This window comes from Mobula hypostoma, chromosome 9 (assembly GCF_963921235.1).
Source record: "Mobula hypostoma chromosome 9, sMobHyp1.1, whole genome shotgun sequence".
Classification (NCBI taxonomy): Eukaryota; Metazoa; Chordata; class Chondrichthyes; order Myliobatiformes; family Myliobatidae; genus Mobula; species Mobula hypostoma.
Window position 1 is genome coordinate 151,104,213 of NC_086105.1, and position 16,844 is coordinate 151,121,056.

The following is a 16,844-nucleotide window of genomic DNA, read 5'->3' on the forward strand; positions in this document are numbered from 1 at the left end:
GCTGTGCGGGATGTTCGCTCAGTGTAAAGAGGGGTGTGAGTGGTATGAGTTCTCCTGAAGTTGATTATGAAACTTGTAAAGAGTAAGAGGGGAAGAAGGCAACTTGTTTGACATGTATGGGTGTTGCACTTTGGCTGGACTTTCATGTAATGCTGGGATTATGATGCAATTGATTTTATGCATTGGTACCTGTGGGGAAGGACCTCTCTGATTGGTAGGATGGAAAGTTACCACTCGTTACCATGGCTACTGATGTAAACTAAAGTTCTTAGACCAGAATCTTAACTCTGTTTCTCAGTGCAGCGAAGACACAAGATTGGGTGACTCTTGGAAGATGAGGTGCAGCCAGGAACTTATTTATGCAAGTTTCACTCAATGGGTTACAGCAGTACGAGGTTAAAGCTTCGACGTGGTGTAACACAAGGTAATTCATGAACTGGATCAGCTTGAGGGTGTTGTCCTGGCAACCACTGAATTTCCTCCTTGTGTAACCAGGCACCTGAATGCTTTTCTTGTTCTTTAAAAAAGGTCCCACTGTGAAATCTCATGGCAAGAAGGTAACTTGCTTGTGAAGACAATTGTTATCATGTTGGTTCCTGCAGACTGCTGAGATGGTGTTAGAGCAGTCGGGTTTCCATTAGAGACTGGATAACATGAGCCAGCTGTGTGGGTGGTGTTGTGATCCTTCATTGGAACACTTGTCAATTTTCAACCCTGATTGGTTTAAATTCTGTCGAGTTTCCCATGGCCGGGTGTTTAATGACCCATCAGGTGATCTTTGTCGACATCACTACCTCTGCTGCAAGTTTACCCTATTGATTTTGAAACCAGATGTTTTCTATACTGTTGGGTATTTCAATAGCTTGCCCTTCTATCACTGATTACGGGATTAAGTACACAAATTACTCCAGTTAACTGTTCCTGTGACTCCCTCAGTGTTAATAAACTTAATGTGCAGTTCTGGTGTGGTGTTCCACCCTGTTGCTAAGGTGACATATTACACTGATCTTGTAGTCTAATGTTCACCTTGCTCCGTTTGTTTTAGACTAATGAAGTGACAGACAGTGCTTACATGGGCTCTGAGAGTACCTACAGTGAGTGTGAGACTTTCACAGATGAGGACACGGGTACGCTGATTCACCATGGAGCACACGATGAGTTGGAAACTGACAGTGCCATAGACGCTACGTTAAACTCGGAGTTCACAGACACGCCTGAAGATCCTGAAAACAGTGTTCTCTTTAATGGGACCATGAAGTAAGTTCTGGATTTGTTAATATTTACTCTGTGCTGAGGATCTCCTCTCCTATAAATTCACATCATGATTGACTGCTGGGTTCTCACTTAAACCGTGTTGTTAAATCCCTGAAGTTGCAATTCTCAGAAGCAATACAGCATGGATACAGGCCTTTCATCCAAACCATGGTCCCCACCCAACTGGTCCCAGTTTCCTGAATTTGCTCAATATCCCTTCAAGCCCCACTACAGCATGTACCTGTCCAAGATACTATTGTGTGTCTCAACCACCTCCTCTGGCAGCTCGTTTCATATACTCATCATGCTATGAGAGAAAATGTTGCCCCTCAGGTCCCGTTTAAAAATCTTTCCCCTTTCAACCTAAATCTATGCCTCCTAGTTTTGTTCTCCCCTATCCTGTGGAAAAGATTGTTACTCTCTACCTTATCTATACCTCTTATGATTTTATAAACCCCTGATTCTCCTACATTCCAAGGAACAAAGGCCTGGTCTTTCTAACCTCTCCCTTAACTCAGGCCCTTTACTCCTGGCAACATCCTCTTCAATCTTGTCTGTACTCTTTCCAGTTGAATCACCTCTTTTGTGTTACAGGGTGACTAAAAGTGTATACAGCAATCCAAGTGTGCCCTCATCAACGACTTGTACAACTGCAACATGATGTCCCAACTCCTGTATTTAGTGCCCTGACTGATGAAGGCCAGCGTGCTAAGTGCCCTTTTCACCATTTGTCTGCCTGTGACACCGTTTTCAATTAACTATGCACTTACGCTCCCAGGTCCCCCTTTCACTACACTCCATAAAGCCTGACCGTTCAGTGTTTTAAGTCCTATGTTGCTTTGACTTTGCAAAGTACACCAGTTCACACTTATCCCTATTGAAACCCACTTACCTCTCCTCAGCCCACTTCTCTAAATAATGAAGGTCCCTTCTGTTCTTGGTGTTGGTGAAATCTGCAGACTTTGCTAGATATAATTTTGTTCAGCAGGGACGGTGTTGGAATTGCTTCTTTTCATGTTATACATCAATGATTTGAATGATGGTATTGATGTTTTTATGGCCAAGTTTGTGGACGATATGAAGATAGGTGGGAAGGGCAGGTAGTATTGAGGAAGCGGGGCGTCTGCAGAAAGGCTGCAGATAGAGAGAATGGGCAGAGAAGTGGGAGTTGAATATATGTTGAATGTGTACGGTCATGCACTTTGGTAGAAGGAATAAAGGTGTGGACTGTTTAATAAATGGAGTGAAAATTCAGAAATCAAAGGAGCAAAGGGTCTTGGGAGTCCTTCTGCAGGATTCCTTAAAGGTTAACTTACTGTACCAATATTCTCCTGGGCAGCTTTTTTAGAGCTTTTGGGGGAGGGTTTAAACTAATTTGGCAGGGGGGTGGGAAGCGGAGTGACTCAGGATAGGACGGATGGTAAAAAAGTAAAGATAGCGTGCAGTCAGACCGTCAGGAAGGACAGGCAGGTGATAGGACAACATTGCAGTCAGCAGGGTGAATATCAGTGCATTTGGGATGCAGAATCAAAAAGGGTAGCAAAAGGGTAGTATTCAAAGTGTTATATATCAAAGCACGCAGTGTAAGAAATAAGGTGGATGATTTTGTTGCACTATTACAGATTGTCAGGCATGACAATCGTGGCTGAAGGATGGTTGTAGCTGAGTTGGAAGCTCAATATCCAAGGTTACAAGTTATAATGGAGGGATAGGAAGGTAGACAGAGGGGGTGGTGTGGCTCTGCTGGTAAAGAATGGCATCAAATCAGTAGAAAGATGTGCCATAGCATCGCAAGATGTTTGAATCCTTGAGGGTTGTGTTAAGAAACTGTAAGGGTAAAAGGATGTTGATGGCAGCAATATACAGGCCTCTCAACAGTGGCTAGGAGGTGGACCACAGATTACAACAGAAAATAGAAAAGGCGAGTCAAAAGGGCAATGTTATGGTAGTCATGGGAGATTTTAACATGCAGGTTGATTGGGAAAATCAAGTTGGGAATGGGTCTTGAGAGTGTGTTTGTTGAATGCCTTTTTAGAGCAGTTTGACGTTGAGCCTACTAGGGGATCAGCTATACTGGGTTGGGTGCTATGTAATGAACCGGAGGCAATTAGGGAGTTTAAGGTAAAAGAACCCTTAGGAACCAGTGATCACAATATGATTGAGTTCAACTTGAAATTTGATAGGGAGAAAGTCTGATGTAGTAGTATTTCAGTGGAGTAAGGGAAGTTACAGTGGTATGAGAGACGTTGGCCAAAGTAAATTGGAAGGAGCTGCTGGCAGGGTTGTCAGTAGAGCAGCAATGGCGTGCGTTTCTGGGAAAAATGAGGATGCAAGACATATATATTCCAAAAATAAAGAAATACTCAAATGGTAAAATAGTACAACCATGGCTGACAACGGAAGTCAAAGCTATTGTAAAATGGCATACAACAAAGCAAAATTTAGCAGAAAGTTAGAGGATTGGGAAGTTTTAAAAAACCTACAGAGAGCAACTTTAAAAAATCACTAGAAGGGAAAAGAAGAAATATGAAAGCAAGTTAGCAAATAATATCAAAGTGGATAGTAAAAGTTTTTTCAAGTACGTTAAAAATAAAAGAAAAATGAGAATGGATATAAGATCGCTAGAAAATGAGGCAGGAGAAATAAGAATGGGGGACAAGGAGATGGCTAAATGAGTATTTTGTGTCAGTCTTCACTGTGGAAGACAATAGCAGTATGCCTGATGTTGTCGTGTGTGTAGGAAGAGAAGTGGGTGTAGCTACTGTTACAAGAGTAACAGAGAGAGTGCTCAAAAAGCTGAAAGACCTAAAGGTACGTAAGTCATCCAGACCAGAGGAACTGCACCCTAGGGTTCATAAATAGATAGCGTTAGAGATCATGGTAGCATTAGAAATGATCTTTCAAAAATCATTGGACTCCGGCATAGCGCTAGAGGACTGGAAAATTGCAAATGTCACTCCACTCTTTAAGAAAGGAGGAAGGCAGCAGAAAGGAAATTATAGTCCAGTTAGCCTGATCTCAGTGGTTGGGAAGATGTTGGAGTCAATTGTTAAGGATGAGGTGATGGAGTACTTGGTGACACTGGACAAGATAGGACAAAGTCACCATGGTTTCCTTCAGGGAAAATCCTGCCTGACTAATCTGTTAGAATTCTTTGAAGAGATTACAATTGGGATAGATAAAGGGGATGCAGTGGATGTTGTCTATTTGGACTTTCAGAAGGCCTTTGATAAGTGCCTCACATGAGGCTGCTTACCAGGTTAAGAGCCCATGGTATTACAGAAAAGTTACTAACATGTTTAGAGTATTGACTGATTGGTAGGAGGCAGCGAGTGGGAATGAAATGATCCTTTACTGGTTGGCTGACAGCGATGAGTGGTGTTCTGCTGGGGTCAGTGTTGGGTCCACTTATTTTTGTGCTGTATATAATTTATTTAGATGATAGAATAGATGGCTTTGTTTCCTAGTTTGCAGATGGTATGAAGATTGGTGGAGGGGCAGGTAGTGTTGAGGAAATGGGTAGGATACAGAAGGACTTAGACAGATTAGGAGAATGGGCAAGAAAGTGGCAAATACAACTTTAGAAAATGCATGGCCATGCACTTTGGTGGTAGAAATAAATGTGTGGACTATTTTTTTTAAATGGGAGAAAATCCAAAAATCTGAGATGCTAAGGGACTTGGGAGTCCTTGTGCAGAACACCCTAAAGGATAACTTGGTGGTGAGGAAGGCAAATGCCATGTTAGCATTCATTTCAAGAGGTCTAGAATATAAGAGCAAGATGTAATACTGAGGCTTTATAAGGCAATGGTGAGGCCTCACCTTGAGTATTGTGAACTGTTTTGTGCCCCTCATCTTAGAAAAAATGTGCTGACATTGGAGAGGGTTCAGAGGAGGTTCACAAGGATGATTCCAGGAATGAAAGGGTTACCATACAAGTAACGATTGATGGCTCTGGGTCTGTATTCACTGGAATTCAGGATGAGGGGGGGATCTCATTGAAACCTTTTGAATGTTGAAAGGCCTAGATGGAGTAGATGTGGAAAGGATGTTTCCCAGGGTGGGAGAGTCTAGGACAAGAGGGCACAGCCTCAGGATAGAGGGGCGCCCTTTCAAAACAGAGATGCTGAGAAATTTCTTCAGTCAAAGGGTAGTGTATTTGTGGAATTTGTTGCCACGTGCAGCTGTGGAGGCCAGGTCGTTGGGTATATTTAAGGCAGAGATTGATAAGTTCTTAATTGGACATGGCATCAAAGGTTTCAGGGAAAAGGCCAGGAACTGGGGTTGAGGAGGAAGAGAGAAAAAAAGGATCAGCCATGATTGAATGGGGGAGCAGACTTGATGGGCCAGATGGCCTAATTCTGCTCCTATGTCTCATTGTCTTATGGTTGAGTTGGTGCGAAGGAAGGTAAATGCAATGTTACCGTTCAATTCGAGAGTACTAGAATATTTGAGTAAGGATGTAATGCTGAGCCCTAAAAGGCATTGGTCAGACCGTACATGGAGTATTATGAGCCATTTTGGGCCTGTAATCTAAGAGAGGATGTGCTGGCATTGGAGAGGGTCCAGAGAAGGGTCCTGGGATTGAAAGGCCTAATGTACCGGGAGTGTTTGATGGCTTTCAGCCTGTCCCATTCAGAGTTTGGAGGAATGAAAGGGTTCTCGCTGAAACCCATTGAATAATGAAAGGTCTGGACTCCAGGTAGAGTTGATGCGCAGAGGATGTTTCCGATAGTTCAAAGTAAATTTATTATCAAAGTACATTTATGTCACCATGTACAACCCTGGGATTCATTTTCTTGCGAGCATTCTCAATAAATCCAATAACCAAAACCAAATCAATGAAAGACCATCAGGAACCATGGATGTCCAGTCCCTATATACTTCAATCCCCCATCAGGAACCATGAATGTCCAGTCCCTATATACTTCCATCCCCCATCAGGAAGGTCTCAAAGCTCTCCGCTTCTTTTTGGATTCCAGACCTAATCAGTTCCCCTCTACCACCACTCTGCTCTGTCTAGTGGAATTAGTCCTTACTCTTAATAATTTCTCCTTTGACTCCTCCCACTTCCTCCAAACTAAAGGTGTAGCTATGGGCACCCGTATGGGTCCTAGCTATGCCTGCCTTTTTGTTAGCTTTGTGGAACAATCTATGTTCTGTGCCTATTCTGGTATCTGTCCCCCACTTTTCCTTCGCTACATGGACGACTGCATTGGCACTGCTTCCTGCACGCATGCTGAGCTCGTTGACTTTATTAACTTTGCCTCCAACTTTCACCCTGCCCTCAAGTTTACCTGGTCTATTTCCGACACCTCCCTCCCCTTTCTAGATCTTTCTGTCTCTGTCTCTGGAGACAGCTTATCCACTGATGTCTACTATAAGCCTACTGACTCTCACAGCTATCTGGACTATTCTTCTTCTCACCCTGTCTCTTGCAAAAATGCCATCCCCTTCTTGAAATTCCTCCGTCTCCGCCGCATCTGCTGTCAGGATGAGGCTTTTCATTCTAGGACGAGGGAGATGTCCTCCTTTTTTAAAGAAAGGGGCTTCCCTTCCTCCACTATCAACTCTGCTCTCAAACGCATCTCCCCCATTTCACGTACATCTGCTCTCACTCCATCCTCCTGCCACCCCACTAGGAATAGGGTTCCCCTGGTCCTCACCTACCACCCCACCAGCCTCCGGGTCCAACATATCATTCTCCGTAACTTCCGCCACCTCCAACGGGATCCCACCACTAAGCACATCTTTCCCTCCCTACGCGACTCCCTTATTCATTCGTCCCCCCCATCCCTCCCCACTGATCTCCCTCCTGGCACTTATCCTTGTAAGCGGAACAAGTGCTACACACGCCCTTACACTTCCCGCCCTTACACTTCCCACCCTTACCACCATTCAGGGCCCCAAATAGTCCTTCCAGGTGAGGCAACACTTCACCTGTGAGTCGGCTGGGGTGATATACTGCATCCGGTGCTCCCGATGTGGCCTTCTATATATTGGCGAGACCCGACGCAGACTGGGAGACCGCTTTACTGAACACCTACGCTCTGTCCGCCAGAGAAAGCAGGATCTCCCAGTGGCCACACATTTTAATTCCACATCCCATTCCCATTCTGACATGTCTATCCACGGCCTCCTCTACTGTAAAGATGAAGCCACACTCAGGTTGGAGGAACAACACCTTATATTCCGTCTGGGTAGCCTCCAACCTGATGGCATGAACATCGACTTCTCTAACTTCCGCTAATGCCCCACCTCCCCATCGTAGCCCATCTGTTATTTATTTTTATACACACATTCTTTCTCTCACTCTCCTTTTTCTCCCTCTGTCCCTCTGACTATACCCCTTGCCCATCCTCTGGGTCCCCCCCCTCTTGTGTTTCTCCCCGGACCTCCTGTCCCATGATCCTCTCGTATCCCTTTTGCCTATCACCAGTCCAGCTCTTGGCTCCATCCCTCCCCCTCCTGTCTTTTCCTATCATTTTGGATCTCCCCCTCCCCCTCCCACTTTCAAATCTCTTACTAACTCTTCCTTCAGTTAGTCCTTACGAAGGGTCTCAGCCTGAAACGTCGACTGTACCTCCTCCTAGAGATGCTGCCTGGCCTGCTGTGTTCACCAGCAACTTTGATGTGTGTTGTTCAATGAAAGACCACACCACCTTGGGCCAAAGTGTGCAAAAGGCAACAACTGTGCAAATACAAAAAGAAAGAAACAATAATATTAAATAAATAAGCAATAAATATCGAGAACATGAGATGAAGAGTCCTTGAAAGTGAGACTATAGGTTGTGGTAACATTTCAATGATGGGGCAGGTGAAGTTGAGTGAGGTTCAAGAGCCTGACGGGTGAGGGTTAGAACTGTTCCTGAACCTGGTGGTCTGAGTGCTGAGGCTCCTTCCTGATGTCAGCAGCAAGAAGAGAGCATGTCCTGGATGCTGCTTTCCTGCAACAGCATTTTGTCTAGATGTGCTCAATGGTAGGGAAAGCTTTACTCGTGATGGACTGAACCGTATCCACTACTTTTTGTAGGATTTCCATTCAGGGTGTTGGTGTTTCCATACTAGGCTGTGATACAGTCAGTCAATATACTCTCCACCACACATCTGTAGAAGTTTGTCAAAGTTTTATATGTCATGCCGAATCTTCACAAACTCCTAAGGAAGTAAATGATGCTGCCATGTTTTCTTTGTAATTGCACTTGCATGCTTGGCCCAGGACAGGTCCTCTGAAATAATAACAAAGGGGAATTTAAAATTGCTGACCCTCTCCACCTCTGATCCTCTGATGAAGATTAGCTCATGGACCTCTGGTTTCCTCCTCCTGAAGTCAACAACCAGCTCCTTGGTCTTGCTAACATCAAAATCAGAATCAGAGTCAGTTTTATTATCACCGGCATGTGTCGTGAAATTTGTTAACGTAGCAACAGCAGTTCAATACAAAACATAATATAGAAGGAAAAAAAACCAAAATAAAATAATAATAAATAAAATAAATCAATTACAGTATCTGTTTTTTGAAGAGATAAAAATCGTGCTAAAAACAGAAATTACATATGTTAAAAAAGTGAGGTAGTGTCCAAAGCTTCAATGACCATTTAGGAATCGGATGGCAGAGGGGAAGAAGCTGTTCCTGAATCATTGAGTGTGTGCCTTCAGGCTTCTGTATCTTCTACCTGATGGTAACAGTGAGAAAAGGGCATGCCCTGGGTGCTGGAGGTCCTTAATAATGATGCTGCCTTTCTGAGACACCTCTCCGATGTCCTGGGTACTTTGTAGGCTTGTACCCAAGATGGAGCTGACTAAATTTACAACCCTCTGAGGCTCCTTTCGGTCCTGTGCAGTAGCGCCCCCCCCCCCCCATACCAGACAGTGATGCAGCCTGTCAGAATGCTCTCCACGGTACATCTATAGAAGTTTTTGAGTGTACTTGTTGACCTACCAAATCTCTTCAAACTCCTAATGAAATACAGTCGCTGTCTTGCCTTCTTTATAACTGCATCAATATGTTGGAACCAGGTTAGATCCTCAGAGATCTTGACACCCAGGAACTTGAAACTGCTCACTCTCTCCGCTTCTGACCCCTCTATGAGGATTGGTATGTGTTCCTTCTCTTACCCTTCCTGAAGTCCACAATCAGCTCTTTCATCTTACCGACATTGAGTGCCAGGTGACACCACCCCACTAGTTGGCAAATCTCGCTCCTATACGCCCTCCTGGAAGCTAGTGTCTTCCACAGTAAAGACTGCCATTCCTTTATCCCCTATTACTACCTCACCAGCATCTTTTTCCAGTGGTCCAATATCAACTCTCACCTCCCTTTTACTCACTGAAAAAGCTTTCGGTGTTCTGCTTTATATTATTGGCTTGTAGCGGTGCGCTACACACAGCGCTAGAATAACCACACGGAGTTGGTGAGTTGGAGTTGCGATAAAGAGATTTATTCAAACTTCGCGGCCTGCTTTAAAGCCTTCCCGTTCCCGCCCTCCCTGGGGCGGGACTGCTGTGGGGAATGCATATTCCCAGACCCTTGCCGCGCGCGGGATTTTCCCCCTACTGGTGAAGATGACCTGGCACCCTTTTTGGGGCCGGCCCTCTGCCTGCTTGCGCTGTTGTGAGCTGGTTCGTGGGTGCCAGAAAGTGGGTCGCCACATAACCCCCCCCCCCCAGAACCGGCGATACCTCCCCCAATGTCCACAGTCTGGATCGGCCTCTGTTTGGGAGGTCTGCCTCTGCGCCGCAGTGCCTGAGCCTGGACCGGCTGCGCCAAGTCCACATGGGCCGGTTTGAGTCGGTCCACCATGAAAGCCTCCTCTCTCCCCCCAATGTCCAGCATGAAGGTGGACCCGTTGTTCCTGATCACCTTAAACGGCCCCTCGTAGGGCCGCTGTAGCGGTGCCCAGTGTCCGCCCCGTCGTACGAAAAGAAACTGACAGTTCTGCAGGTCTTTGGGTACGCAGGTCGGGCTCTGTCCGTGCTGTGAAGTGGGTATGGGGGCCAGGTTACCGAGCCTCTCCCGTAGTCTGTCCAGGACTGCTGTGGGTTCTTCCTCTTGCCCCCTTGGGGCTGGTATGAACTCTCCTGGGACGACCAGGGGTGTGCCGTACACCCACTCGGCTGACGAGGTGTGCAGATCCTCTTTGGGCGCCGTGCGGATTCCAAGCAGGACCCAGGGAAGTTCGTCCACCCAGTTAGGCCCCTCCAGGCGGGCCATGAGAGCCGACTTCAGGTGACGGTGGAAACGCTCCACTAGTCCGTTCGACTGTGGGTGGTAGGCAGTTGTGTGGTGTAGCTGTGTTTCTAAAAGGTTGGCCATAGCCGACCAGAGGCTGGAGGTGAACTGGGCGCCCCTGTCGGAAGTAATGTGGGCCGGTACCCCGAAGCGGGCTACCCAGGTTGCGATCAGTGCTCGGGCGCAGGATTCGGAGGTGGTGTCGGTGAGCGGGACTGCCTCTGGCCATCTGGTGAACCGGTCTACAATAGTTAGGAGGTTCCTCGCGACACTGGCAGGGGCCCCACGATATCCACATGAATGTGGTCGAACCTCCGGCGAGTGGGTTCGAACCGCTGCGGCGGAGCCTTGGTGTGCCGCTGCACCTTGGCCGTTTGGCACTGCATGCACGCTTTGGCCCATTCACTGACCTGTTTACGCAGCCCATGCCACACGAACCTGTTGGAGACCAGCCGGACAGTTGTCCTGATGGAGGGGTGCGCTAAGTTGTGAATGGATTCGAACACCCGCCGGCGCCAGGCTGCTGGGACGACGGGGCGGGGTTGGCCGGTAGCTACGTCACATAGTAGGGTCCTCTCACCTGGGCCTACGGGGAGGTCTTGGAGCTGCAAACCGGAGACTGCAGTCCTGTAACTGGGGATCTCAGCGTCTGCCTGCTGTGCCTCTGCCAGCGCTGCATAGTCCACCCCCTGGGACAGGGCCTGTATGGTCGGTCTGGAAAGTGCGTCCGCCACGACGTTGTCCCTTCCCGAAACATGCTGGGTGTCCGTCGTGTACTCTGAGATGTAGGACAGATGTCACTGATGGCGGGACGACCAGGGGTCGGACACCTTCATGAACACAAAGGTAAGCGGTTTGTGGTCTGTGAACGCAGTGAAGGGCCTACCTTCTAAGAAGTACCTGAAATGCCGGATTGCCAGGTATAGTGCCAATAGCTCCCGGTCGAAAGCACTGTATTTGAGTTCGGGTGGTCGTAGGTGTTTGCTGAAGAACGCCAGGGGTTGCCAGCGACCCTCGATGAGTTGTTGCAGCACTCCACCGACTACTGTGTTGGATGCGTCCACCGTGAGGGTAGTAGGAACGTCCGTTCTGGGGTGCACTAGCATCGCGGCGTTTGCCAAGGCTTCTTTGGTTTTAACAAAAGCAGTTGCGGCCTCTTCGTCCCAGGTAATGTCCTTGCCCTTACTCGACATTAGAGTGAACAGGGGGCGCATGGTTCGGGCTGCTGAGGGGAGGAAACGGTGGTAGAAATTCACCATACCCACGAATTCCTGCAGGCCTTTGATTGTGTTGGGTCGGGGGAAGTTGCGGACCACGTCTACCTTGGCGGGCAGCGGGGTTGCCCCGTCTTTAGTAATCCTGTGGCCCAGGAAGTCGATGGTATCGAGTCCGAACTGGCATTTGGCTGGGTTGATTGTAAGGCCGAATTCGCTCAGGCGGGAGTAGAGCTGGCAGAGGTGGGACAGATGCTCCTGCCGACTACTGCTGGCTGTGAGGATGTCGTCCAAATAGATGAATGCAAAGTCCAGGTCGCGTCCCACCACGTCCATTAGCTGCTGGAAAGTCTGTGCGGCATTCTTTAGACCAAACGGCATTCAGAGGAATTCGAAAAGTCTGAACGGGGTGATAAGTGCTGTTTTGGGGATGTCGTCTGGATGTACCGGGATTTGATGGTATCCCCGGACGAGGTCTACCTTGGAAAAGATTCTTGTGCCGTGTAGGTTTGCTGCGAAGACTTGAATGTGCGGCACAGGGTAGCGGTCTGGCGTTGTAGCCTCGTTCAGCCTGCGGTAGTCACCGCATGGTCTCCAGCCCCTCGTTGCCTTGGGCACCATGTGCAGGGGGGAGGCCCATGGGCTGTCAGACTGTCGTATGATCCCCAATTCCTCCATCTTCTTGAACTCCTCCTTCGCCAGTCGGAGCTTGTCCGGGGGAAGCCTTCGAGCACGGGCGTGGAGGGGTGGTCCCTGGGTCGGGATGTGGTGCTGTACTCCGTGTCTGGGCATGGCTGCCATGAACTGCGGTGTCAGTACTGATGGGAAATCTGCCAGGACCCTGGTGAATTCATCGTTGGACAGCGTGATGGAGTCCAGGTGTGGGGCTGGCAACTTAGCTTCACCCAGGGAGAATGTTTGAAAAGTCTTGGCGTGGACTAGTCACTTCCCTTGCAAGTCGACCAGCAGGCTGTGGGCTCGCAGAAAATCCGCCCCTAGGAGTGGTTGGGCCACGGCGGCCAGTTTGAAGTCCCACGTGAACCGGCTGGAGCTGAACTGTAGCCGCACCGTGCGGGTGCCGTAGGTTCGTATTGTGCTGCCATTTGCGGCCCTCAGTGTGGGTCCCGATTCTCTGTTGCGGGTGTCGTAACTCGTTGGAGGTAAGACGCTGATCTCCGCTCCGGTGTCGACCAAAAAGCGGCGTCCCGACTGCTTGTCCCAGACGTACAGGAGGCTGTCCTGATGGCCAGCCGCCGTAGCCATCAGCGGCGGCTGGGCCTTGGCGTTTCCCGGAAATTTGCAGGGTGGTCTACAGCGGCGGGCCTCTGTGCCCCACCGCTGGTGGTAGAAGCACCATTGTTCGTTGGGCTCTGCTGCCGGGCCCGGTCTGGTCTGTCGTTGGGCACGCGGCTTGGTGATCTGTGCGACGGGCGCCTCTCTCTCTTTCCTGGCATTCCACAGCACATCTGCTCGGGCCGCCACCTCCCGGGGGTCGCTGAAATCTGTGTCGGACAGCAGCAGGCGTATGTCCTCGGGCAGTTGCTCTAGGAATGCCTGCTCAAACATGAGGCAGGGTTTGTGTCCTTCAGCCAGGGCCAGCATTTCGTTCATTAATGCTGACGGCGGCCTGTCTCCCAAACCATCCAGGTGCATTAGGCGGCGTGCTCATTCACGCCGTCAGAGTCCAAAAGTCCTTATGAGCAGGGCTTTGAATGCTGTGTATTTGCCGTTCTCTGGGGGCGACTGTATAAACTCCTCAACTTGTGCAGCAGTCTCTTGGTCGAGAGAGCTCAGCACGTAGTAGTAGCGAGTGGACTCCGAGGTTATCTGCCGAATGTGGAATTGTTCTTCTGCTTGTTCGAACCACAGACGAGGTCTCAGCGGCCAAAAGCCTGGCAGTTGTAACGAAACTGCGTGAACAGATGCGGCGTCGGTCATCTCTGGCCCAAATATCATTTGGGCCGTCGGGGTCACCAAATGTAGCGGTGCGCTACACACAGCGCTAGAATAACCACACGGAGTCGGTGAGTTGGAGTTGCCAATTATTCAAACTTCGCGGCCTGCTTTAAAGCCTTCCTGTTCCCGCCCTCTCTGGGCGGGACTGCTGTGGGGAATGCATATTCCCGGACCCTTTCTGCGCGGGATTTCCCCCCTGCTGGTGAAGATGGCCTGGCGCCCTTTTTGGGGCCGGCCCTCTGCCTGCACGCGCTGTTGTGAGCCGGTTCGTGGGTGCCAGAAAGTGGGTCGCCACAGGCTCATATTTCATCTTTTCCCTTATAGCTTTTATAGTTGCTTTTTGTTGGAATTTAAAAGCTTCCCACACACTTCTGCTACCTTGTATGCCCTTTCCTTGGCTTTTACACAATCCTTAACTTCCTTTGTCAACCACTGTTGCCTTCCCCTTCCATTTGAATACACTTCGTCTGTGGGACATGTCTGTCCTGCACCTTGTGAACTATTCCCAGAAACTTCAGGCACCTCTGCTGTCCTCATCTCTGCCAGTATCCTCCTCCAATACACCCAGGCAAACTCCTCTCTCATGCCTCTATAATTCCCTTTATTCCATTGCGATACCGATACATGTGAGTTATGCTTCTCCCTCTCAAACTGCAGTATGAATTCAATCATATTATGATCACGGTCTCCTAAAGGTTCCTTTATGTTAAGCTCCCTCAGAAGGTTTGTGTTATTACACAACACCCAATCTAAGATAGCCTTTCCCCGAGTAGGCTCAAGCACAAGCTGCCCTAAAAAGCCATCTCATAGGCATTCAACAAATTCCCATTCTTGCAGTCTGACGCCAGCCTGATTTTCCCAAAACCCCTTGCATATTGAAGTCCCCCATTACAATTGCGACATAACCCTTATTGCATGCCTTTTCCAGCTCCCTTTGCAATCTCAACCTTGGAGGCCTATATGTAAATCCCACAATGGTTTTTCACCCTGGCAGTTTCTTAACCCCACCCACAAAGATTCAACATTCTCTGACCCTATATCACCTCTTTCTAAAGATGTAATTCCATCTCGTACCAACAGAGCCACACCACTGCCTATGCCTTCCTGCTTGTCCTTCTGATACAAAGTATATCCTTCGATGTTAAACTCCCAACCATGGCCTTCTTTCAGTCACGACTCAGTAATGCCCACATCATACCGACCAATCTGTAATTGAGGGAAAAAGGATCAGCCATGATTGAATGGTGCAGACTCAATGGGCCATATGGCCTATTTCTGCTGCTATGTCTTATGGTCTTATGACCTGTTGCTCCGGTAGGCAAATTGCAGTGGATCGAAGTCACTTCTCAGGCAGTCGTTGATATAGTGGGGCAGTCTCGGACCAGCAGGCACAGCCTCAGAATAGAAGAACGTCCCTTCAGAACAGAGATGCGGAGGAATTTATTTAGCTAAACTGTGGTGAATCTGTGCAATTCATTGCCACCGATGGCTCTGGAGGCCAAGTCGTTGGCAATATTTAAAGCAGAGGTCGATAGGTTCTTGATTAGTAAGAGTGTCAAAGGTTGCAGAGTGAAGTGCATTGAAGGATAATAAATCAGCCGTGATGGAATGGTGGAAAAGACTTGTTGGGCAAATGGCCTGATTCTGCTCTTATGGAATGTCCTTGCCTCTCCAGCCACTCTTGTCTGAATATGATGCATGTCAAATCATCATTCATCACACAAAAAGGCTGTTTGGCCCAACTTGTTCATGCCAGCCCAAGGTGCCAACTTCAGCTGCTTCTAAATGCCTGCATTCGGCCCATATCCATCCAAACCTTTCCTATCCACACTCTAAGCTGAATATTGTTATTGTACCTTCCCAATTGCTTTCTATGGCAGTTTATTACATATCTCCCCCCACCCAACCTTCTGGGCAGTTTATTACATTTACTCCCCAACTTCTGAGTGACAATGTTGACTCTTGGGTCCCTTTTAAATGGCTCCCCTTTTACCTGGACCTATGCATTCTAGTTTTTGGTTCCCTCCACCTCTTGTGATTTTATACACCTCTGTAAGGTCACTCATCAGTCTCTTATTTCCAATGCATAAACTCCTTGTCTACCCAAATGTTCCTTGTAACTGAGGCCCTCAGGTCCTGGCAGCATTCTCCTTAATTTTCTTTGCACTCTTTCCAACTTAATGACAGCTTTCCTATAACAGAGTGACCAAAACTGTACATACTACTCCAGGTCTGGCCTCACCAATGTTTTGTACAACTGCAATATAACGTCCCAACTCTTAACGCTTAATGCTCAGCACACCGTACACTGACTTCACCACCCTGTCCACCTTTGACACCATTTTCAGTCATTTCCCTCAGGAACCAGAAATGTTTCAAATTAGATGTAGACACCTGGAATTAGACAGTTGTTTTCTGAGGGCCAACATTCATTGCAGGCTTTTAGAAAAATATTTAGACCATATGGGAAAAGTCCTTGTTCCTGTCTCTCATAATTTTAAAACGTCTATAAGTTTACTGATTATTCTCCTACATTTCAAGGAATAAAGTCCTCGCCTGGCCAACCTCTCCCCCTAACTCTGGCCCTCAAGTCCTGGCAACATCCTTGTAAATCTTCTCTGCATTCTTTCCAGTTTAACCACATCTTTCAAAGTTCAAAGTAACTTTATTATTAAAGTATATCTATGTCACCATACACAACCCTCAGATTCATTTTCTTGCAGGCTCACTCAATAAATCCATAATAGAATCAATGGAGGACCGCAGCAAGTTGGGTGTTCAACCAGCATGCAAAAGACAACAAACATTTGCTATTACAAGAAGAAAGATATAATATTAAGCAAATAAGCACTAAATATCAACTTATGAGATGAAGAGTCCTTGAAGTTGAATCCATAGGTTGTGGGAATATTTCAATGATGGGTCAAGTGAAGTTTTGTGTAATTATCCCCTTTGGTTCAAGAATCTGATGGTTGAGGGGTAGTAACTGTTCCTGAACCTGGTGGTGTGAGTCCTGATGGTCCTGTACCTTTTTCCTAATGGCAGCAGTGAGAAGAGAGCATGGCCTGGGTGGTGGGGGTCCTTGAAAATGGATACTGCAGCATTGTGTAGATGTGTTCAATGGTGGAGAGGGCTTTACCTGTGATAGACTGGGCCGTATCCACTAATTTTTGGTTGGATGTTCCATT

The 16,844-nt window shown here is 47.8% G+C and overlaps 1 protein-coding gene across 2 annotated transcripts in view; it reads left to right on the forward strand.

Annotated features, from left to right (window-relative positions):
• rab11fip3 (RAB11 family interacting protein 3 (class II)) overlaps nucleotides 1-16,844 on the forward strand; it is a 173,504-nt gene that overhangs the window by 104,611 nt on the left and 52,049 nt on the right. For both annotated transcript variants that reach the window (XM_063059483.1, XM_063059484.1), the window contains exon 4: nucleotides 1,046-1,257. In XM_063059483.1, the coding sequence (XP_062915553.1) occupies nucleotides 1,046-1,257 (212 nt within the window). The remainder of the gene's footprint in view (nucleotides 1-1,045; nucleotides 1,258-16,844) is intronic.